This window comes from Macrosteles quadrilineatus, unplaced genomic scaffold, assembly GCF_028750875.1.
Source record: "Macrosteles quadrilineatus isolate MER2022 unplaced genomic scaffold, UCM_ALF_1.0 Scaffold_4__1_contigs__length_99947679, whole genome shotgun sequence".
NCBI classification, from domain to species: Eukaryota; Metazoa; Arthropoda; class Insecta; order Hemiptera; family Cicadellidae; genus Macrosteles; species Macrosteles quadrilineatus.
In genome coordinates, this window is record NW_026542597.1 from 4,915,060 (window position 1) to 4,941,765 (window position 26,706).

The following is a 26,706-nucleotide window of genomic DNA, read 5'->3' on the forward strand; positions in this document are numbered from 1 at the left end:
AATATAAATATGAAATAACAATTAATGCATTAAATAACGTAAAATAAAAACGTTTTTCATGGTTTAAGAAATGTTTAGTGATTTTAAAGCTTATATATTCAGCATTGCAGTAATTAATCTTAAACATGTGTTCAACCCTTTACATTTTAAATAGAAATTTTCTTAACTATTCACTTTTTAAATAAACAAAAGCTTCTGGTAAAAAAAAGCCAACTGAAGTATTCCGAAATCAAACCGAATACCTATTAACACAGATAAAAACAGATTGCAGATTAAAAATACAACATAATTTAAATTTACACTAAGCTTAATTATTGAAAATATATTAAATAGTGTCTAAAAATATTTAAACAACTTTGTCAATGTGAATGAATAACTTAGTCTTTAAAAGCGAGTTTAAGGAAGTCAACAAAATTGCCTTAGAAATAACAAGTATAATCGACACTTTATATAAATCCCAATCTTAGATTTTTATATTTCAACAATATAACTACCAATTTTACAACACAACATTGATTGATGACAGATTTTACGTTAAGTTTTAGCTCATGCATTCACCATGGAAGCTGTTTTAGCTGTTTTAGCCGTTTTCATCAGGGTTGCTGCTGTTAACCCCGTTGTTTTTGTTGGGGTTGCTGCTGTTAACCCCGTTTTTTTCGTCAGGGTTGCTGCTGTTAACCCCGTTTTTTTTGGGGTTGTTAGCCTCGCCGCGAGTGAAGAGGTCTGAAATAAAACCACGACTGAATACGTCTTCTGCGAAAAAACTGCCTCAACTCGTGACCTGTAAACATATAACATGACTAAAACACTAAATATAATGCATTTTCCAAATTTTATTTACTTAAATGCGTATGCATTGTAACTAACATTAATATAAAGTAGAATTTAGGAATTCCAATGTGAGGACTGGTTTTACTTAAGTTTAAACTACAGAAACGTAATCCAAAGTGTTACAACAAAGTAAGGTAAGTGTAGCAACCTAATATATTTTTAAAAGAGTATCACAACCTTAGCCTTGAGGTTTGTAGCCATATAGCATCAAAACTTTGTGAAAAAATGTACTCTAAGAAAAAAATGCAAGAAATTACGCAACCTGAGTAATCAAGAAAGTACCAGGAGTCGCTCAAGAGCGGTTGACGGGATATGTCTGAGTTCTACAGTGATTTTGATGGTTTTATATTTATTTATTAGTCTTTTTTTACCAAAATCCAGAAAAAAACTAAAATTTCACTAGTTGCGGCCTCCTTATAAAATGGGTTTGGTGGTGACCTATAATTTTGTCTTGATTCTATGGGGTTAACAACTCCAAAATAAAAAAAAGAATCCTTCTTACCTTCATAGTTACGCGTATGAACCTGAAATGGTTAGACAGATCTAGCCTAGGTCCGACAGAGTATAAAGTAAGATGATTGGAGATTGCCAGAGGAAAAATGATCCCTCAATATTACTTAGAATGAAAAAAGCACCAGATGATCCTGCACCACAAGCGACCGACTGGGGTAGTCATGAAAAGAACTGCAGGCACACAAAATACAAATAGAAATAAACAATTCTATAAAATGTCCCAAAAGAAAAAACAAAAATTACGTTTGCCGGTTTTCAACAAAAGTTATTTTCAAATGTTGTAGTAGTTACGACGAGCTTGGTTGTCCAAGCCCAGCCTTCATGTCAAAACAAAATTAACAACGCTTCACTGTCCAAATGAGAAATTTTCACGAAGAACATTACTAGTTGTTTGCAGGTACGGAGCACGTTTGAGGACAAAAGGAAGTAAATTTAAAGCGGAAATTGAACAGTTGCACAGTGGGCTATGTAACAGTAAAAGGGAGGACTAAACACCCTCACAAAACGAACAAAACGATGTTAAACCTCTTTCATTTAATCTCTTACTTAGCAAGTAGGCAAAAAAAAAAAAACTGAAAAATCCAAGACTCTAAACTTCAAAACGCTAGCTCAACTGTATTTTACCATGTAGAAAGGAATTCGGATCCAAACTGTCCTAGTCTGTAGTGATGAATAAGCAGAACAGACAAAAAACCAAGTCCTGTTTACTTCTGCTAGGATGTCACCTACAGACCTAACTGTCAGAGATGTTATATTTGCAGATACCTGTTGATGCCACTAATAAGGCTCACGAGCTGATAATTAGAGATTTACGAAAATTATGTTTTTTCAACCTCTATCCATGATTCTCCTTCCTAAATTATCAAACATCTTGATGTTCATGATAACAGTAGGCAAGGTACAGAAGCTATTGCCTAAATATCTCTTTAGCCATCTAGGATAGGGCTAGGTCTATTAAAACAAATAAAGTTACTATTCCCTTCTAACCACCAGGGTAATCTTAGTTAAATACTATACCCTGGTTGTAATACGGTTAAATATACACCCAAATAAAATTGACCCATTTTGTTTTTACAATTTTATGATTTTGTTTAGCCTACATTCTTCCTGTGAGTGAAAATAAAATTATGGCACACTCTAAATAATACCTTCGTTCCTTTAAGAGTTTATTAAGTGGGAGTAGGCCTTGTGCATTTTTATGTTACAAAAAGAAGTATACTTATAAAGCAAAGTAAAACAAAGGGACTGTTAACTAAGTTTGCACGATAGTATTATTAAGGTGATAAATATTTATACTTTCAAAACTTTTATTTTCATCAAATAAAATCCTAAATGAGTGATCTATTCAATATTAGAAATTTTGGGTTTTAATGTAATATATTGGTTAAAGATATTACAGTAAAAATAATACTTGTTACTTAATTGAGGGAGTTACTCACAGAGAAAGTAATACATTAACACCATAACCAAGGCCCATACAATCATGAAAAACAACATAATTCTGATAGAAACGTCACTTTCTACGTTAAACATCTATACTGTCATGCTGAAACTGCACAACTATGCACTATGCAGCTCCTTGCACAAGTCAGAAGATTCTCCTCAATTTCAAAGACCTGCGGAGCGTTACAGAGACGTTCGAATTCACTCATACTCAATGCTCTAATATATACAGGATGGCTGGTCATCAGTGTTACAAAATTTTTTTGGCGTAAGTACAAAGTAAATGCAGTGTTATGATGCATATAAAAGGTTCCAAGTCAAAAAATTAGCTTCGCAAAGAATTATTTTATGTTTTTAAAAAATAACTATGTTTTCAAACTTAATACAGCTATTTCTCAATTACCGGTAAATGGATTTGAGTAGACAATGTCATTTTCGTGTTCTACATTAAATTTTGAATAAGAATAATAGAAATTGACGGAGGATCAGTTGTAAAAACCCCATTGTAAATAGATTCAAAGATAAAAATTTTGATGTTTGATACAAATTTAAAAAAACATTGGTCTATTGTATTTGTTCACACCCTGTATACAAGAAAGTGGCCAATTATGTTAAAAACTGCGCCATTTTATAAGCTTTCTAACCATATGCTACACTATTGAGGTTTAAATATTCTGTTTTTTTTGTGGTTTGAATACCAGAAAACAGGGAACTTTTTTACTGTTTTTACTGTTCAAGCTGAAACAAAAATACAACGTTTGCTTACTACATGCCGGCTTTCTAAATTTTAAATGTTAAAGACACCCTGTTTTCTGGTATTCAAACCACTAAAACAATTGCAAGAAAACGTTTTATAGTTTTATTTTGTAGTGTTGGGTCTGCAGAGTGACATCCTAAGAGTTGCCAAAAATCGGTCCACAGGAAACCTCCTAAAATCTCGATAAAAAATTGCGGCTTTTTCCAACATTGGACAAATTTGAAAAAGATATACCACATGCATATTTTATTCAACATTTTTTGAGATATGACTTGGGACTACCACCGATGTTTATTGGGTGGGTAGTACTTCATTTCGATAGAGAACTCATTTTTGGCCGCCATCTTGGATCCGCCATATTGGATATAAATAAAAAAATTAATGCAATGATAACGTTGTGACACATCAAAATAAACTAGATTTTCACGCTGATTTCAATGCTGAAATCCGTCTTTTAATATCTGTTTACGTTTTGAAGGTATATTCAAACGAAAACTCTCCCCCATACATTTCTTATAGACGTTTCGTACTTTGAAGGTTTTAAAAACACATTTTTCTTATATCTCCAGTTCTTATCAACGCTTGCAGTTCAGTCTAGCCTTAAAATATTCCGTGATGTAAGGGCTTTCATTTCACCTATTGATAATTCTAATCGAACGAGTCAGCAACGAGATACGATCACCAAAAAGATATTAAATTTAACTTTTTTAAATATTTTTTATTAAAAGATGTATATCTCGCGTTGTTAATACGTCACCAAGTTCTTTGTGGTATCAAATTACTCATTTATTGTTTTGCTTTAATTTTATTAATCATTTAATAAAATCTGACAAATTTAAAATGAGCTGAGTGCCTTAATTTAACATAATTTATTTTGAAATTTGTCTTTAGTTGAATACTTATATCCCCAATTATAAATAACTCCAAAAAACTCTTTATGGTCTTAAATAATTCGTCAAAGTATTGAATTTTATTTTAGCTAAAAATTACTTATTGATTGTTATTTATAATTGGGTATATATGTCTTAAACCAAAGATAAATTTCTAAATAAAATAATTTAATGTTAAATGAAGGTCCACGACTCCCTTTAGATTAGTCAGATTCTATATAGTGATTAATACGATTAAAGTCAAACATTTACTAAGTAATTCAAAATGAGAAAGAACTTGGTGACTTATTAACAACTCGAGATATAAATCTTAAAAAAAAGATTTCTAAAAAGGTAAATTTAATATTGTTTTTGGGATTGTAGCTCGTCGCTAACTCATTAGATTCGAATGATCAATACGTCAAATAAAAGCGCTTACATCACAGAATATTTAAAGGCTAGACTGAACTGCAAGCGTTGATAAGAACTAAAGATATAAGAAAAATGGTTTTAAAAAAAAGTACGAAACGTCCATAAGAAATGTATGGGGGAGAGTTTTCGTTTGAATATATATACAAAACGTAAACAGATATTAAAAACGGATTTCGGCATTGAAATAAGCGTGAAAATCTAGTTTATAATGATGTGTCACAACGTTATCATTACATTTAATTTTTTTATATCCAATATGGCGGATCCAAGATGGCGGCTAAAAATGAGTTCCCTGCCGAAATGAAGTACTACCCACCCAATAAACATCGGTGGTAGTCCAGAGTCAATATATAAACAAATTTTGAATAAAATATGCATGTGGTATATATTTTTCAAATTTGTCCAATGTTGGAAAAAGCCGCCATTTTTAATCGAGATTTTAGGAGCTTTTCTGTGGACCGATTTTCGGCAACATTTAGGATGTCGCTCTGCAGACTCAACACTACAAAATAAAACCATAAAACGTTTTCTTGAAATTTTTTTTAACGTTCCCTGTGTCAGTTGTTTTAGTTTGCTTGAGATTTTACGTTTTATTGTAAACAAAATTAAATATTTTCGTATCCATAAGCCTTAGAACCAAATTGTTATACTTATATTATAGTAAATTTAATTCTCTACAACATTGACTTAACACATATTTCGCTAAAATGCACCAAAACGGAGATATAGGCGAAAATCTCTAGAAAGTACCGATTTTTTTGATTTTTCAATATGGCGGCGGGTGCGGAGGGGGGGAGAATTGTGCATTTTTCGTTTTAAACACATACTTACCATCCTAGACAACATATAAAAAATTTAGACTTACCGGACCGTTTGTAAGTTAACATACCTCTATTCACTGGGACTATAATCTTTGTTCAGAGTTAAGAAATATGAAAACAAAATAAGTACAATACAAACTGGTCTAATTTATCTCTTTGCAACGTCCATTTAACCTTTGAATACAAAATCATGGAATAAAAAAATACAGACAACACATACTAACATTTAGGTGAGTCGGTGGCTCAGTCAGTAGCGTCACGGACTTCGGTCCCAAGGCAGCGATGTCGTGGTTCAGATCCTGGTCACTGCCACAAATATTTTTTTCATCTTCGTACTGCAGCGGCCCACCCCTTTTGGATACGTACAACGCACGGGCCAATAGTCAATGTGAACGAGCAAATGCGAGGTTAAAAGAGGCCATCAACCTCTTAGAAATTAAAAAAAAGATAAAGCAAATACTGACAAAGGCACACAGAATGACACGTGTTGAATTAGAATTATGTATAGATTAACTTTCGTCCTGCACATTCACTTGTAATTATTTGGTCAAAGTGCCTTACAGAATTATAAGGGTAAACCGATGTTTGGAAGAACAATGTTGAATGCAGTTAGTTTAAGGATTCAAGTTATTTTTCAGAAAATTTATTTATATCAGTTATTAACCAATGAGTAGGGGACCTAATTTTAAATTTTTAGTGGTATTCAGGGCTCAACTTCAATGAAATGAAAATTGATTTTATGCTAGAATATATAATAAAAGTTCACCGTCCAGAAAGGGCAAACAAACAATAAAATGACTAAACATATTTTTGCCTACCCTGCTGATATTTCAACAATTGAATAAGGAAACACTAGGTTTGATACTGATACTACAACCCTTACCTAACATTATCTTCAGTGTAGTGGCACTTGAGGTAATGGAGTGTGAGAGGAGTTGAAGTGACTCAACCTAACAATCTCTTCCTCTTCTTCCCCTTAGGAGGATTGTAGTTTTTAATGCTGTTAGTATATTGTTTAAGTTAGGTTTGAGAAATAAAACTGACGAGTCATAAATATTAACTAGGATATATAATGAATATGACTATTTGCATTTGTATACTAACATTACTAACCTTAAAAATATGTTATGTTCTTTTTAGTACCTATTTAGATTGTGTATTTTTTTTGCAAATACAAATGGAGCAAGGATTTTATATAAAAAAATGCAATACTCTACAAACCAATATTTTTTTCAATTATCTGTTTAATAAATACCCCTGCCTCAGAAAATTAAATCAATCATTCAATTAAATCGAATTAAATAACATTAGGCTTACAACTACCAAGGTGTGCTGCTATAGGGAGGGTAATTAAATGTCGTTTTTAGTAAAACATTAATTGCTTAGTATAGAGTAAATTACTGTAGTTTGCAAAAAATTATCAAAATATCCATAAACAAGCAAACTACATCGGATTACTTATTATCCATAATAATTGCATGGGAATTTTAAAATGATAATCAATAAACATTAAAATACTTTAAGATATTTGTTTTTACGCTCTTTAAAAGGGTTTTAAAGAATATGGGAAAGTTTGAGTTTTGAGGTACACAAATTAGAAACCCCGATTTTTAGCCCATAAAATCCCTAATATCCCTCTGTTCTTATAGTCCAATGCTGGTTGGCGAACTCATCCAAGTTCATCCCGCTTCACACCTCCAACCTTATATCATCATATCATCTTATATCATCATAATCAGAAAAAAATACTCAAGTTATATACAAAAAAATGAACGAATAGTATTTTTGCCTCTAGAGGGACAAGATGAAAAAGCACATCGGTCAACTGTGCCACCTTCAATAACAGCTTCTTACCTATAGTGAATTTCACTAAAAGTAGCACAATTTAGACTTACTTTTTAACAATAAATATAAATAGTTCAAACATAGTTGTTTTTATTCGACAATTAATTTTAAATTTTAATAAAACTGTATTTTTAATACGATTTCATCCTTGCTGTAACATTGTTGCCTTGATGTTACCACTTATACAAATCTAACTGTAGAACTTCCTTTTGATGAAATTATATGTTCAAGGTTTTTATAAACTGTGCAATAGAATATACCGTGTGAGACTATGTTATGCTCTAATATTAAGTATGGAAATTGTCTACAATTTGTCCCCTTATATCTATAGGATTAGCCCTAAACCCATTATTAAAACTTTAAAAATCTTCCGGCTTAAATAAACATCAAAATAAACACACAAAAACAAAATAAACAACTAAACACAATATTAAGCATTGCTGTGTTTAAAAGTGGCATTTTTTTTTTCTAATTAAATTATCTTATGCATTTTATACTTGTCTTCCTTTAATAAACCTAACATATCGTCCGCACTTATAGACGTGATGAATTTTCTAGACAATTTCGCAGCAACGGATGTGCGCCAGACACGGAATGTGCTAACGTTGTGGTAAGCGTCGAGAACGTCTGAACGAGCTCGGTTCTCAGCTTAGTTAGTTTCAGTAATGACCAAAGTGATCGTTGGATAGCAGCACTAGTCAGGACTAAGCTATCTTAATTAGACATACAATTATTTATTTGCTGAAAGTTAAATGATCGAGACAGGTTACATGGTTTTTCCTAGAATAGCATTGCTGAGAAAGAAACCAACTGCCAGTATTTAATAATTTATACAGGTTTTAAAATAAATTAAAATAACCTAAACAACAGGTATGAATTAAGGTAGTTTGGATTTTGGGTAGTTAAAAGAAGGTTTATACTACCATAAACCCCATTAGCCATGCTGTGTTTAGAGATTATGTACATGTTTAGCTTGAAATTAAATAAAGTAGTAGTATGCTTTCGTGACCCTTAAACCCCCCCTTTCGTGATACAATCTGAAACTCACTTGTTCACTAACAAAAGTATACTTAATTGTTCAAAATACAAAAATACAAGTTTTATATATTAACTATTATAACTATCAACGGTCGTAGAACAAGGCTTTTAGATTGTACACCCACCTCCAAATGCAGCAAACATTCACACTATTTTCATATTCAATCAGATGTGCCAAATAATATCCTTAAATCTATTGCTTTCTGTAAAGTTTAACTTTAGCTCCAAAGTCAAGAGCTAAACATTTATGGGTTTTAGCCAGGATGTGTTTCTAAATGTTTTCTAAATGTTCTAAATGTTTCTCATCCATATATATTTTCTCTGAACCCATTTAAAATTAAAATTCTCCTAAATATGGTTTGTGTCACTCTGATTTAATTAATTAACTGACAAATATCACGTAGGACTATATCAAAAGACATATTTTGTCATTTTTAATCGAATTCCCCACTACCCACAAAAAGAGGAGGTTCTCAATTTGTCTGTGGCGATGTATTTTTTTTCTACGTATGTTCAACAATTTCTCGTTGATTCTTTTACCGATCAGCGTGGTTCCACCACCAAAATAACCAGGAGAGTTTCTATTTGGTACGATATATAGCATTATGTTTAAGAAAAATATTTGTTTGGTGAAAAATGCTGAAAACCTCAAATATTCAACATTTATTTTGTTTATATTTTTGTTGAGATGGCAATAAATAATAATAAGATTCCTACAGCTGTTAGTTAAACCCATTTAAATGAAGATACAAACAGTTTCTTCATGAAACAGTAGCTTCCATATTGGTCAATAAACTATTTCTTGCCATGGAGCCTAAATAAGTAACATTGAAAAAATTGAATTTTGTTTTGGTTACTATAAAAAAGGTATTTAAACGTTTGACCTGATTTGTATATGATTCTGTTTTGAGTATTGAATGTTCTGACTTATAAAAACGTAGTGAATAGCTGTATGATATTGACCATTTAAGGTGTATTGTGCAAACCAAAGCATTCGTAAAAGAGGTCCAAATATAAATTAGATGCAATTATTCCTTAAACGACATAAGAGGTGTGAGATTGCATAATCGTCAATCGTCTTAAAAGTGTTAAATATTTTAATTACTAAACATGCATTTAAAGATGTCAAGATGTGGAATGTTTATTAATATTCTTCAATGTCAATAGTGTTATGCCTGCTTTGGAAATGGGAAGCTGATTTGCAATTTCTGTGGAACTTTTGATTGTTTCAAACAGTTTTGCTCATCAAAAAACTTCAAGTAATTAATATATAACAAATATTACAGTCACTAAAAACCATGAAATAATTTTTTTTTGTATAAAAATACAACCGAACTCAAATGCTCTAAAAAGAATGAAATAATTTCAATAAAGTAAACTTTTGTATTAGTCAAGCTCACGTATTTCAAGTCGGCGCGGCTCTAACTGCAAAAATATGAATAAAATAAAAGATATTGAGAGTGTATTTTTGAAAATCAACAAATTGTAGCTGGATAACATCTATATATATAAAAAAACATACTGAACTGTTTTGTTTAGATATATCAAAGGAAGTATTTTCTTGTATTTTATGTTTACTTCAGAATGATTGCATAATGAAAACCACACACACAAATGTTCTATATGAATAGGAAAATAATTTATTTTGATATTATGATAGAGAAAAGAAGCTAGTTTAAAATTAAAACGTTACTTTTCCAAGCTAGAAAAATATGTAAATACATTATAATCTTTTTAAAGATACCACTACCCACTATAAGATTATAATTACCTTTAGTTATAGATAGTCACCAGCAATGTGGACATCCTCTTTAAATTTTCTATCAAAAATCATCATAGAGCCGCACCGACTTTAAATACGTGAGTTTGACTAATACAAAAGGTTACTTTATTGAAATTATTTCACTCTTTTTTGAGCATTTGAAGTCAGTTGTGTTTTTTACCAAAATAAATTATCACTTAAACGAGCTGACATCAAAGCAAGTAAGACATCCTCGCTTTTGTAGTAAAGAATAGGCCTACTGATCACCCCTGGTCTTAAATACTGTCTGCAAACTCTACCAGTTGATGATTATCTATTTAGTTTATTTCTCAATACAGAGCTGAGGTTTATGGTTTCTGCAAAGTGGTTTCTTCAACGGTTCATCAACGACGAGATCACACATCAATATCCTATCATATATAGTGACAGTTTGTCTTATTTCATCTTCTCAAGCTACCGGGGTCTAGACCAGATTGATTTTACACACTACTTCTAGAGAGTTATATGACACACTATCTCATCCCTATATTGTTTTTGGTCTGATTTGAGCCCGGAAATTGGGAACCACAGCTTTATACTCTATCACTACTCCAGTCCACTATATGATCCCAGAGTAAACACATGTTTTCTATGTAGTTATTCATCTTTCATAACAGAATTATTTTACAGAAAAAAATAATTACATTGGTACATAAAGACTGAGAAGACAAATGCATAGTGATTAATTGAACCCGAATAAAAAGCACAACTTGGTCGTATAATCAATTCACAGAAGTAGGCTGCTTTACACAACCTAGCTTATCATTTCTGACATCAACAAACATATCACATTCTTTACGAGACTGACAAATCGATATCCACAGATGACGTCAGAGATTACTTTATGTTGTTTATTTGACATCCACTTTTGTGCTTGTTATGACTTCAGTTAAATACAGATGAATAGCATAATTTGTCTATATCGTCTATATATTTATTATAAATTAGATTTTAATTTAAATAAATTTACTTAGGTTTACTTCACGGTTGCCTTCCCTTTTGAAGCAACCTTTTTATTTCGAATTGGAATTTGAAGATGCTACAACAAGTATTAAATACTTAAGAAGAATTTAACTATTATGTATTCAAAAGATCATTGTGATCATTCTCCACCACGGATAGTAAGATACGACGGGGTTTTTACCTGACTTGCATCGTATTAATGGGGCTTGAAACTACCTAATCGGTCAGTAATGGACGTTAGTCTCAACAAAAATATACATTTATTAAAACCTTAGCCACAGTGTGATTTAATGGTTTACATTTTAAAATTACCTTGTTAACTTAAGGAGATTTCACAGACTCATGTAAGATAACAGATCGGGGACGATATTTTGCCAGAAATGAGTTTTGATTACGAATTTAATACTTCTAAGAATTACTTTCCGTTCTAAGAATCATCAAACTGTGCCAAATTAAAATTGTTTGTGTAGTTAAATTAAAAGGGCTTAAACCCAGCTTGCTAGGTAATAAGTTTTCTACACTACGGAAAATAAGCTATAAAATGTTTTAAAAATCCAATAGACAGTCAATGATAGAGCTTATCAATTGATATTGATGTGATTATAGCTAGGCAACAACAACAATACGGATAATGATGTTACCAATAATATGTGGTTAGGAAAAATTGAATACCGTTTAAGTTATATTTAATGTTCTAACACTAGCTAATTCAATATTTTAGATACATGGCTGTCAGTGAGAGTTGTCATCCCCGGCCTAGTAAGCTACTATTTTTTATAATTAAACGTACAAAATAGGTGTTACTTTGTAACCCAGGTTCGGAGTTTTGTTTGTTGTGTTTTGTTTGTTGTTTTCTTTACTTACAACTCTTATTTTAGTTTCTAAGGTATAAATTAAATTTATTAATAGTAATATATATAAATATTGTTTTATTTAGTTTAAGTATAGTTCGACAGCGTAAATTTGTTCAGGGATCACTTAATATCGTACTAATATTATAAATGAGAAAGTTTGGATGTATGGATGTATGTTTGTGACAAGTGAACGCGAAAAATACTGGTCGGATTGGGCTGAAATTTGGCATGATGATAGCTCACATTCCCGATTAACATATAGGCATATTCTTATTTCAAAAATCCTTTTGGGCTCCGCCCCAGTGGCTCTGGAGTTTCCCATGTTAACCTAATGAGTACTCATATTTAAATGGAATTATAGAATCTTAACAGCTGTTTCAATTAAACAAGTTAGTTCTGTTCTATGATGTTCAATAGCATTAAAGTTACAAGGATTACCAACAGGGTGCAGCACTATTATTTCTTTTACATTTATGACAACAGCTAATTTGCAACCAAAAGGTGAGTGAGCGTAGCGAACGAACCTTAACCTGGAGGCGAGTTAGCGTAGCGAACGAGCTAACCTGAAGGCAAGTGAGCGCAGCGAACGAGCTCCAACCTAAAGGTGAGTGAGCGTAGCGAACAAACTTCAACCAGGACGTGATTGAGCCATGCGAACGAGATAATCTTGAAAATTAAGAAGTTAAACGGGGCAAAGCCCGCGGGTTACAGCTAGTATTGTATAAAGGTTTTCAGATGGAATATTGGGTTACTTTATAGACATGTTACTAGAAAGTCTCTGCGAGAACCCTGACTTTCCTTTGAGTAACATCTATACTCAATCATGTTAAACCTGAGTTGACTCCTTTCATTGTACTTATAATGTAACATGGACCCTACTTGTATTCATGTTAAAATGTAATATTGGAGTGATAGGCCTATCCAAATCAAAACTAGTTCCAGAATCAATCTAGGTAGCTTTGACATGACTCTTAAGTCACGTGGTGTAAATAACTCTTACGAAACAGAGGCCAAAACATGACTTATCTCACGTACAACTTCCTGGCCACTTTCAGGTGCCTCTTGCCAGCTGCATGTTTGTTTGGTCGACGATAACAGATGTTTTTTACCTAAAAAAAAAATGATCCAAGTCACAAAATGTCAACAAGGTTTTAGTGTGTTTAATTGTTTGTTGTTTAATTGTTGTTTGTTTTTACAAATAGTTTACAAAATTAATAGTATGAACATTATTCATTGCTTCCACTACCGGTATTTAATGACAATGGATGTAAATATAAGTTTGTAACCTTGTGTTTAACAAAAGGATGATAGTATGTTTTGCTTTTTTTATTATAAATCTCAATAATCAATGGCAAATAAAGTATAGTCGTACATAACCACTAGGGATTTTAAAATGTTCTTTTGTTGTTTTATAATTTGTTATATTGTTTAATGCGTATCTGATTTTTTGAATTGTGAATAAAAAAAATATTAACCGAAGTATGGATAAATTTAGAACATTATAAATGAAAAATTCATAAATTCATAGGGTAAAGATTTTTTTTATTTATTCATAACTTGTAAAATAACCATATATCTATGTAGTTTTTATTGGGAAATTTAATTAATTTTCAGTGTTATTTAGTGATATTAATTTCAATAATATTCAATTAACTATATATCATTGATTTCATGGAACCTGATTCATTAATTATATGAATAACGCTTTTCCCGAATGCCAGAAAGGATCAAAGCAATAAAAGAGGAAACAGGTCCATACGTTGCAAGCAAAAGCAAATTCTCCTTAGAAGTCTATATAAAACCGTATTATTTACTGCACATACTAAATAACTTCTTAGAAATACTTTCTCTTATATAAAAAATATCAGGTGGACTAGAAAGTATGTTCAGAAATTCATGTTTTTCCTGTTATATAAAAATGTGTTTACCTTATTGAACTATACTTTGTAGTTTGACATAACGTAAGCAATGGTTAATGTAAAACAAATATTTAAAAAAAAGTTATATTTTCCTCACCCTAATTAGTTCTAAGAACAGCTAATTAATTAATTACTTGCAAAAGATCTCATTTGGCATTTATAATTAGCACATTTACTTTGCCCATCCGCTTAGAATCAAACCAGCGACCTGTATATTTGATGTTGAGTGTCCTATACTTGATATACATATAACTAATTATTGTAATTTGAATTTATGTTAGAACAAAGGTTTAAATAATCTTACCAAAATTATTTTAATTCAAGTTTCAAATTTCTAAAATCAATTAAGAAATCTGCATTCAGTTTTGATTAACAGTTTTGCTTGATGTTTTTCTTTATGAGATTTTGTTTTACTAAAATGTCAGACACACTCTAGTGTAGCTCCATCACATTTGAGTTACGATGGTAAATTCAATTTGTTTGCAACTTTTTATACCCGCCACATAACTAGAAATGTTTAGTATCGTTTCAATTTGTTGAGAATTCATGAGACTAGCTTTAATTTTTTGTAGCTATTAACACCCTATTACTTCACTATTAAAACTATACAAAAAATCACAGTGATGCCAGTGACCTGCTTAGTAAAATCAATTCTATAACTCTTACGATACAATGGACTGGGACGGTGGCGTCGTCCTGTAATCCAGCGGGTGGATATTTATGGGCATGCACTGTGGATGTGATGCTCCCTGGTGTGGATTAACGTCTGCGTTAGTGAGTACTACGACTATCCGCAGTACTATACTGATAATTAGATCAATTCGTTGATTGTAAGGAAGAAATTTGGTCCAAATTCCAATTTAAACTAGGTCCCTTCGTTGCCATTGGCTGAATGGGCAATTAATTAACAGCTGTGTCTAAGTAACACGTCGGCCTTAGTCCACTAACCAGAACACAAGATCGCACCACTACACTCATCCTTCACTCATATTTGGGTTAAAATACGCACATAGTCGCCTCCCTATTTGGATAATTGATTGATCTAATTAATTGACAATTTGTAAACAAAAAAAAAACACTTTAACATTTGTCAGATCAAAAGACACGAACAGTATTAGCAGGAGGGATTATAATTGACGGTACTCCGGGTTTAAATATTCTACAAAGTGTTTTAATTATTCAGCCTGGTAACATCAATATTCTTTCAAATGAATACCATAAAGCTAATACGAACGTCGATTGGTTTTTATCCGTTGCCTTAGCGACCAGTCAATATTTACTTTTCAAAGCTCCTGTCGGAACGTTGAAGGCCAGGGACAAAGCCCCAAGTAAAACATCAGTTTGTATTTAAATAGAAAATAAAATTAGTTTTTCCCGTTCGGATCTAGCTTACAGATTCTAAAATATTCTTTCAGCACTGTAAAGTCTTTTACCTACGACCGTTTTTTTAAAGTAGCCATTTCAGTCCAGTTCTTAGAATTGAAAAGTTTCACTTTACAGCTGTTTACTTTCATATCCTCATAGTTTCATTTCATATCCGCATAGTTTTCTCATATCCACACAGGTAACGGACCAATGAGGTTCAAGTATTGAGAGAAAAGAATTAAAATTGTAATGCTTCGAACGTCAACTAATCAGCTGATCAGTTGACCAATTTAATTGTTGATCCGACTTGTTCATGTTGATACTCGCGTATTATTAATTAAGTTGGTAGAAGTCCAAAAATAAATGAAATATTTGCCGAATTGTACCTGATACAATATTATTTATGGTAAGAATGCTGCTAGCAATGTAATATTTAACGAAGTTTAACAAACACGTAATTACAGGAAATCAGCTGATTATACAACAAGTCGTTGCATCACTTTCAGTGGCAATGACAATACACGAAAACATAACCTCTCTAAAAAGTTATCAGTTCAGTAGTTATTGTTAGTAATTAAATCCAGATTGATAGTAATTAAAAAACGGTCGTAGGTAAAGTAGTGTACGCAACTCGCGTTAATAGTCTTTACGACACTCGTAGAAGTTTTTAAGGCACTCGCTAAGGCTCGTGCCTTAAATTTTCTACTCGTGTCGTAAAGACTCACTTAACGCAATCGTTGCGTAAACTACTATTATTGTACTACTGCGGGTTTTCGACGTTTTAGTGTCTGCACTGAAGGCAATCTTATGTACAAATTTAATTACTTTAGAGGTAAAAATTTGAAAGTAAGCTAAATAGCGTTAAAAGCTGGGTTCACAGCAAAACGTATGGCCATTAGCCTAAACCTTAAAATACAAACACTTAGTCAATTATATAAAACATTGCTAGGCCCTATAACGTACCTTGTTGCAGCATCTCTTGTGCACTGTACATATTATGGTAGGTTAAGTGCTAAGAGATGTTTACTGTAACTGATTTGACCAGTATTACACGTAAGAAGTATTCTTATATTTTATTTTTTATTTTTCCGAAATAGTTAACCCAACCTAGTTATTGTTTCACTCTATAATTTTTATATGCCTATCTCGTTTCCATTTTTTTCAGTTTTTTGTGAAGTATAGAAGTTTTTATAAAATTTAGTTAAGGAGTTTTTTAAAATTGTAAAACAATGTCTCTGAAGTATTTTCACACTGCAGTGCATAAATTAAGTTCTAGAGCCTTTGACAATTTGTATTGAATTAACAAATAAATTATTTAACTAATGATAAGTTAAAAGTATTCAGTTTGAAAAACTATTGCTTTTGACTATCATTACTTATAACATTATACCTTTAAAGTGTTATAGGAAATATATACGATACAACAAAACAATCATTGTAACTCAAAATGGCGTAGAGTCGACATTTGCTCAGGCATCGAAATCTTATTATATTTGAGAATTGTATAATTTAACCTGTATGCAAAGTTACAACAGAGCATAACATCTGTCTAATATTTCTCATCATATGTTAGCATGTGGCTGTTCCTTTAATGTCATATATAACTTAGATTGTCTTTTTTAGTTTGATTTAAGGCTACAAGCTACAAGTTAAAGCGTGGGAATTATGTCATGTATCAAATAAGGGTATCTGCATACCACCTTCAGTATACAATAGTCAATGATATTTCATACTGAACAAGGTTACAGAATGAAAAACACATATTAGTTTTAACATTTTCAGATAAACTATTCTTTTAATTTAAGTTATGTTTTCCCTTCACTGTTTGATCAACTTATTCTCAAACACCTCTCTGCTAATAGTTGCGGCAAAACAAGGAAGGGGCTAAGAAATTGTGGCAAAATGGCTAAAATCCAAACAAGTGTTAAATTATTACTAAAATGTATTTTTAATGTTTCAAATTGAACATTTTGTTGAATGAATTGGATATAGGTACCGCTTTTAAATATACTTTTTACTCATACTGGCAATGTTTTAGAAGATGTGACAATAAAAGAAAAATATTCCAACCAGTGAATATATTACTGCGTGAAAGTGTTTTTAAGTGAAACGTGAGTGTAAGTGAACACATAACAAATGTATATAATTTTGAGATAATCCACAGTAATATTGCAGCAGTTATTAACAGGGGAATTCATCAGTGATCCCGTTCAACAATGCAAAACATGTCAAACTTAGGTGGGGATGTGATGAACTACTGTCCTAGTGCATCCACTTAAAATCTACAAACTATTTATGAAAAATACATGATCATCCCTTGATTTACACGCACTATTTCATTCTCATCACGAGACTCATGTGGAAGGGCAAATTAAAGGTAATAAACCAGCAACCAGTGTACATAAAATGATAGCCTGATAACATTTTAAAATGAGATTAGATTGTACATTTTTAACTTTAAAGATAGTTTTAATTATTCTAAAACAGAAAAGTACTACTAGCCTCGGACCAAGAAAGAAGTAAAACAAATAAACAAATAGGTTTATCAGCAGAGTTTTTTTTTTTTTTTTTTTTTTTTTTTTTATTAGATTGGGTATCAAAAGTTAACTTTAAATTCGTGTAGCCTCTGATTGAACACTAATTCTCAATTTAAGTAGAACACTTAAGGAAGAATGGCTTCAAAACACTCAGAGTTTAAAAGATTGCCACTGGCTTTTCAGAGAGCAAAAAACTAGCCTTGTTCAACCACTTGAATTGAATTACGCTTTTGTTCTAAGGGGAAAAAGCTAATTTTCTACGCCCTTTTAAGTAAAAACAAAATATTTATAACAAAATTAATACATTATTAAGCTAACCTAAAAATAATAATTTTTAATCTTTAATTTGTATTTTACTGGTTTGTCTTTATTTCGTCTATATTTTTTATCCCCTATTTTATTCAAATGTCGCACAACACATGTTACAAAATGGCCACGCAATAGGAAAAACGGAGGATAGTCTATGTACTTTAAAGAATTGTAAGAACGGATATGTAATGAAGGCTTGGGAAGAATTTTATATTTATAAGGAAAAATGTAAAAATAGAAATAAGCTGAATAATGAACAAGTAAAATTCGACTCCAGTTGTACTTATAAAAATGTATTGGCCGGTGCTTCCGGTAGCCAATAGGGTATACGTAGGGGGACGCCTTTCAAGTTTCTTGTCATTCGCCTATGGGGTCTGATGATGATTGGAGTGTCCAATCGAAATCGAGCACCACGTACCATCTTTTTTGTATATTTTTAACGTCTTGTGCATAAAAGTATAAGCTTAAATATATCTTTTAAGTGTTATAAGACGATTCTTTGATTTACTTTCCGTATTATTTTTATCGTAAATCATTATACAGGCTATTTAGATTATACGTTTGTGTATTTTAACGATATTATTCTTGTTGTTGGTATCACAAAATGCAAAGTAAAATTACATTTCTTACTACAATTATTTTTTTAAATAAAGAAAGCCTTGAAATTAAAACATATATGACATGGATTATGATTTGAACAATTTTACTAGTACAAATGTGATTGTAGATAAGAATAACTTTTTGATGACATAATAAAATATTAATAAAATGAGTTTTACATTCAGTTTGAGTAAATTTGTCAACTACATTGTAAAAAAAAAAAAAAAACATATTTACGCTTTAGGTTAAAAATATTGAAAATCATACCATTTGTTGTAACCAAACACATTACTTGACAGGTCACGAAATAACTACTGTATCGTAGTTATGTAGCACGCTTTATGTCTGTCATAGAACTTGTGACAGTACTTAGTAACGCAAATGTTCAGTAAATGTTACTTTGCCAAACAACCAAATCCCAACATGACCCAGTTGTATATTGTTGTATGGTATACAATTTACTTAGCTGTCTGTTGTATGTATATCTTTCAATGTATCAAATTTTCTAACATGATAATTTTGCGATATTTGGTGTGAAGTATATAACCCCGATTTTAATCAACATTTAATTTTAATGATCAGACTAGTTAAAAACCACTGTAACAGCCATTTTTAGTATTTATTTTTTATTAAAATTTCATTGTGAATCAGCTTTTCTATTTCCGGAGAGACCTGGAAAATAATAGTATATTTTTACCTTGTTAAAGTCCAGGATTGACTTATTTAAACTCATTTGTCTACGCTTATTTTACTTTCGTTTAAATAACATACGCATACTCGAAATTCTCGCTTGCTTAAAAATTCTATTAGAAATATCTAAATTTAATAACTCAAAATTCACTGACTTGAGTCTAGACCAGCCAGTTCCTGCCGACCAGAGACTAGCGGTGGCTATAGTTATTTAAGTAAATTATATTAGGTAATTTGACGTTATTGATACCCTGATACTCGTCGTCTGAGTTCTAAGCCCCATCTTTGGTGGGTGAAAGAATCAAGTCTCTGGAGTGGTAAGATTTTAACAATTAATAACAAAGTATGTTATTATAAAATTTATTCCAAACCATATCACGCTAAATTCTTCGTATTGATACATAAATGAAATTTGAGTGTGGCTGGTCCTAGGGGTAGGCCTAGCCTGAGTTTGTGAATGCCAATTCACCCCCCCCCCCTAGAACATTACGTCACAAAGTATAAGTTTAAGTACAATGATTAAGTGTAAATGTTGTTCAATAAACTCTAAAATAATAAAAAAAAACTTAGTTCCCGGACTTTTTGATAACCCTGTTTGATAACCCCTTGTTTCTTTTTACTCAAGTTTTAGTTCAAAAGTCAATATTATCACCTATATTGTTATGTTCTATGAAATTTATATACATGCTGTTAACTAGCTGTAATGATTTGCTATGGTGCAAAAAAATACTTTCCTCATTTCATTATTTAAATATTGCATTCTATTGCAACATTATATTGATATTGTTTCTGCCTTTTCCAGTAGTAAATACAGTATAGTAGTTTAGAACAGTATTTGATTATATTTAAGATTTTACTTTGTGCATATTTGAAAACTTATTATAAAGGTAAATGCAATCAACCCAGATTCCTTAGTAGTTAACTTCAAAGGGAATATTAAGATGCTGAGTTAAAATTCTTATCTTACACTCGACCTTTTCAAGGTGTCAAATCAAAGTTTACTTTTATAGAATAATTTTGTTTTGGCTACACAATAACATGTGTTCCTTGCACTTTTGGAAAATATACCAGGTTGTGCCTAATTTTACGTTAATGTCTCTCTGTAAGTGAATTTTCAAGAATAACTTTCCACAGAAAAGCACTTTTGAGGATGTATATTAGGGTAAAGACTTTATTTTCTAACATCATTTTCTTTTATTGTAAACGAACACTATTTAGTAAACCCTCAAAAATGCTCAATATTTTAGTTTTGATTAAACTTAACCAAGTCAAGTTAGTTCATTATAAGGAAGGTTTTACTTATGAATTGTATTATATTGATTCATTTTAACATCATTGATTTGTTTTTTCTGTTAAAATATTCCATCAACGAGTAATAGTACTGAATTAATACTAAGTTTATCTATGTATGCAATTTCATTTTTGCTGCCTTTGTGTTATACTTAACTACATGTAAAATTCACTACTTTCTTGGTTTTTGACCCTCTTTGGTTGACGATTGTTTATGAAAATATGCACAATAGATTGACAATAGGTATTTAGGAAGTGCTGTAATCAATATAACTAACACATTGGCAAGTACCTTAGAATACACAAGCAGATATTATGTTTTGCAATTAGAGGTTATTATTAGTACATTTATTAGTACATTTCGTTAGTTCTTTTACAAATACATTTTCATGTTATCAAACTAGAAAATTTATAATTTATGATGATAATTACAAATACAACACTTGCACTAAGTAGTATTAAAATAAGTTTATTTACTGTCATATTTATTGAAAATGGTTTGATAATTTTTATTATTTATAATGATACGTTATCCCATTGAGGTACTAGGCAACCTTCCGCTGCTGCTTATGTTAATTTTAGTCCCATTTGATATATTAGATATGACCAATGTGATGTTGGGCTTGGCACCGTTAGCTGGAACGTTATCAATACTTAGTGAGATTCCAGTAGAATTTGTTGATGATGAAGATGGACCCGTGAGGGATCCTCCTACAGCTCTTGGAGCAGAGGCTGTCCCTGGTGGTCCAGCTCCTGGTGGGCCAGCTCCTGGTGCTCCTCCCAGGGGTCCTCCCCCTGGAGCTCCTGGTGGTCCTGCTCCTGGTGCTCCTCCCGGTGCTCCTCCTGGTGCTCCTCCCGGCGGTCCTCCCGGTGATCCTCCTGGCGCTCCTCCCGGTGCTCCTCCCCCTGGAGCTCCTGGTGGTCCTGCTCCTGGTGGTCCTGCTCCTGGTGCTCCACCTGGTGCTCCTCCCGGTGCTCCTCCCGGCGGTCCTCCCCCTGGAGCTCCTGGTGCTCCTGGCCCTCCTGGTCCTCCTCCTGGTGGTCCAGCCCCTGGTGCTCCTCCTGGTGGTCCAGCCCCTGGTGCTCCTCCTGGTGGTCCAGCCCCTGATGCCCCTCCTGGTGCTCCTCCTGCTGCTCCTGGTGGTCCAGCTCCTGGAACTCCAGGGATGGTGGGCGACGCACCTGGAGTTCCGGGAGGTGCTCCACCTCCTGGGCCAGGACTGCCTGGACCACTAGGAGGAGCACCAGGGCTAGCACCAGTTCGTGGAGGTGCATTCCCTGCTCCCGGAACACCTGAAGGAGGTGGTCCGCCTGGTGCTTGAGCTAATGCTGAAGTACCTTGGCCGTTAGAGACTGATGTTACAGCAACGATTCTTGGTACCGCAACAACCCGTGGAGCGTTTAGGGATGTAGAGAACACTTGGTTCAACGCCGGAAGTTGTATCTGTGATTCCACCACAACGAACAGGAACCAGGTCGGTAGTATTTCCTGAAACAACATAAAATCTAGCAAATAAATTAAATATGCATAGCCTACCTTTTAATTTAACATACAGATTCCAAATAATATTGCTACATAGACAATTTAATTCATATCGTAACACGGAAGATTACTATGTCTATCTAAATGAATCATAGTCTTTCTTTTAAAGCTATGAAGTTGTAAATTAAAAAGTAATAAAAGGCTATACTACTTCAAATTGCAGACTTAACCGTACAAATTGTACAAACCATCGTGAATCAGTGTGATCCCCTTGTATTTGTGCACTGATTATACATTTTTTTTTTTTTTTGAAACGCAAATGTGTATAAAAATGTCCACTGTCAACAGATGACTGATGATTTGATAATTAATTTACGAAATTAAAATGTATTTGTTCATTTTGGAGAAAACGTGGTAGAGATTTCTATCGTGTTAAAATGTGTGTTTACAGATTGATAAGAGTGTTGCCTTTATGGCTTTATCAACATACAATAGGACAATTTTAGGTTATAGTCAGCATAATTTGAGAGTCCAACGTCAGTTAGTTGGTTGTAGGAAAACTTTGGCTACATTTAATTCCTTTTGATTGGGGGACCTTCACGTAGAGGGCATTTACTACCCAACTGCCACCACATAGATGGAAGTCCACGCCAAAAGCTAACTACTACTCCAACCTTCTAGGTTTGCAGAATCTCTTGCAAACCTTACACCAGGTGAAGAAATTAATACTAAGTTTAGCTATGTTACAGCTCCTTTTATGCTATTACTGAAAATGACTAGGGAGAAGAAAAGTGATGGAAAAAAATGTGAATGTAGCAGTAGAAGTTTATATCATGAATATTTTTCAAGCCTATCTTTGGTTTTTTTTAATTTTGAATACCTTTCGAAAGTAAGACAACATGAATCCTTAGAAAAGTTGCTTCTCAAAGTATGGACATGTCTGTTAACGAATCCTGCTACTATATCACATACAACAATTTTACTGACTACCCTCATTGAATACACGGTTCCTCTTAATCATATGGAAAATGTTTGAATGCTTTTGCTAACCACACTGCAGTTAATCCTTATAGTATAGTTATAAGATGATGATTGTAAGTTATTTGAACCAGAATTGGACGAAACTACACGTCTGCAGTAGTTGGTAATTCAAGCTGATTGGATAGCATAATAGTATGGCCTCGGGATCGTCTGAATAAACTAATATCCGTTAAGACATTCTCGACCTTAAGATGTGCTACTTTAAAAGCATGAAACAGCTGTAGTCGTTATATTACAGTCAAGGATCATTTTGACAGCAAACAGGTAATTTTAAACCTACATTAGTAGATTGGGTAGATAGACACCGATACAAACAAAGCAAATTGATTCTGACAGAGTGTAGATTAAATTTGACTAAGAAAATCATGGAAAAAATTAAATTTATGATTTTTATGAAATTATAAAAGATCCCAGTTATGCTATAACTAACTTTAATAAAAGATGCTGGCTGAAAAAAAATAATTACACCAACTTATTCTGTAACACAAATTGAAATCATCTTTTAAGTTACTAAACTGATTTTAAATATTAAGGCACTTTATTAATATAAATTGTTATATGTTTCTAACTATATTTCAAAGAAATACTTACTAGTTTGCAGATGGACATTCCGATACTGTACATGTGTTTACAGAAGCACGACTCCGATGGACTGAACACAATTCCGCATGAGTCGTCAAATTCCAACGATTTGTCAGAATAAATAATGAAAATGACTGTGTATTTACCACAACTGTTCTATACCCGTGACATTTACGTTGTACTGCAAAAGTGAACAAACATTTAAATCTGAATTCCTACTTAATTATGGCGAACAAAGACCCAGGATATTAATTATGTTTGACAATAAAAACATTACGTTTTGAAATTCTCTCAATTACACTAGCAAAATATGACACAATCATACTTTCCTTGAATTATATCCCAACAACCTAAATTTAGTACAAACAACGATTAAGTTTATGTGGTCCTTATGATGATACTTTTGTTAATGTTGTAAATGGAATGACAACAAACTTTGTTTTGAATCCTAGTGTAGCCACATATGTTTAAGAGATGTTTTACAATATGTCGAAACGGACCTATAATAGTCTATTTTTTTAGCTCATGAGAATATTCATTCTGCTCATAAAAATATATTCAAATACTCGCACATATTAAGAACACAATACAATCCGCTTCGTTCCCGAACACATCCTAAACTAATAAAGGTAATTTGAAAACATAAAAATTAATAAAAAAATAAAATAAATAAAGTATAGAATATTTGTATTTCAACTCCAATCATAAACTCCCAACGACACCGACTGTAAAATTCCGCGTAGAATTCGCGTACTATTGTAATTAATAATTAATTATGCCACAGCTTTTGAATAGTTTTTAATGTGAATTATTAATATCTTTTTTAAGGAAATAAATAAAATCCATCTTAAACATTATTTCAAAAAAAAAAATAAGGACTTTTTGTTCTTCAATATAGTTAGTTTAGTTTGATTTAGGTTTTTGATGCGGTAGAATGCTATTGTATGTTTTTAATATACTATCTAAAATGTAATTTAAGTATAAGGTGTGTAATTCCTAGTGACATTAAAAATTGTATCAATAATAATAATTTATTAACCTATGGAATATTAATTTATGACCATTTTCTATAAATACATAAACATCTTTGAAGAAAATGGGTTTTCATTTACAGAAATTTAAAGTTTGGTTATTTTTGCCTTTTCAGTTTTTACTGTAATAAAACAGCAATATAATAAAATTCTGACATCCTCTTACATCAAGGCATCCTTTTTACGCCTGAAGATGACTTTTTGAAGGTCAAAACTAGTTGCGACATTAGCAACTTTTAGATTACAGTGAAGAACCGTTTGTATGACGTATAAGCATCAATACAAAGTATTTTTACTTAAAATTGATCTATAGTGACTTGCAGAAACATTACGCATTGTGGATATACAGATCGAACAAATATTGTTTTATTCAACAGAATAATACATGGTAGACCAAGTAACCATTTAAACGGTATTCGACTAGTGCTACAGACAAATGAATATGTTTTTAGGGGAATAGTAAAATGATGTTTTACAAAACAATTATTCATGTATAAAATGGTATCAGGTTTTATATTTAATAAGGAATTTAATTGGTTGGATGCCATTAACACGGACTTTTACTTATAAATTTAGTTATGTTTGTAAAATTCCAGTGAGTAACATTTTTTTAAGAAACAATACTTATTTTTCGTTATTTTTTACAATATCCATTTGTAAAAAAATAATAAAATTACATCCTAGGATCATGATGATTAGTACAAAATGTACCCCATTGGAAAAATCCAACTTTAACATTTTTGTCAAGGTTAAAATTTAATAGGAATACCTTTAATTATTGAATTCAAGTTAAAACTTAATACTTAAATCGTACGTTGTACTTAATTTGTATTACCTAATTTGAAGACGAAACACAATTTGGTTCGAGCAGTGGAAGAGAATTCATTGGTTGAGAGGATGGAGTATTCACTTATTGACTTAGTTGAGCACAACTTGGTATTCCGAAGTGGTCACAAGTCACAGTAGAGGTCGAAACTCTATGTTAGACTACTTGTGTTTATGTAACTAACTTGGGCTCAGTGTTCACTAGAATTAGGTTAACGGTGTTAGCAACCTAGTTAAGGTTTTGAACCATTAGGTGTTACCTATATTGTAGTTTCCTAACATACAGGTTGCATATAATCAAATACAGTACTGTTTGTTTTTTCATAAATAATTTTACTTCAGTATTGCATTTGCAATGATTATTTGTATATTAATACATTTTTATGATACTTCATAAACAATGAAATAGTTTCTTTTGTTAAATCTTTCAAAGAATTACTATATAGTAGAAGGCCTACTAGTAATATTGAGATAACCTAGTCAGTTGTATCTACATTGTACTATGAACAATAACTTTTTCTTGGTACCACAATTATATTGTTTGAAAAAAGCTTCATGATGAACACAATATTGAGTAACGCTAAATTTTAGAGGATAAAAATGTTAAAATATATCATTAAATAGAATTTATTTACAACTTGGATGACGTATATATTTGTCAGAATTTTCGTCATTTCAAGACAGATTTTATTTTCTTAAAATAGATAAAAAATTTCTTAACATTTTGTCTTATAGTGGTACTTACTTGCAATAAATTGTTTAATTAATCTGTTTCACAATAAGGCTTTTGACCCTGGATATCATTTGTATTCTCTGGGACACAAAAGGCCCACTGAAACAAGCTATTGTATGGATTAGGAATTATGT

General features: G+C 31.9%; 1 protein-coding gene across 1 annotated transcript; it reads right to left on the bottom strand.

The window, feature by feature from the left end:
* Positions 1-580: 580 nt before the first annotated feature.
* On the bottom strand, positions 581-24,053 carry LOC128991703 (collagen alpha-1(III) chain-like). Its single transcript, XM_054414814.1, has 3 exons — positions 23,993-24,053; positions 21,532-22,366; positions 581-723 (listed from the first exon to the last, which is right to left on the bottom strand). Exons 1-3 carry the CDS (start codon positions 24,023-24,025, stop codon positions 581-583), a joined length of 1,011 nt encoding a protein of 336 aa, XP_054270789.1. The 5' UTR covers positions 24,026-24,053.
* Between the last annotated feature and the right edge of the window lie 2,653 nt (positions 24,054-26,706).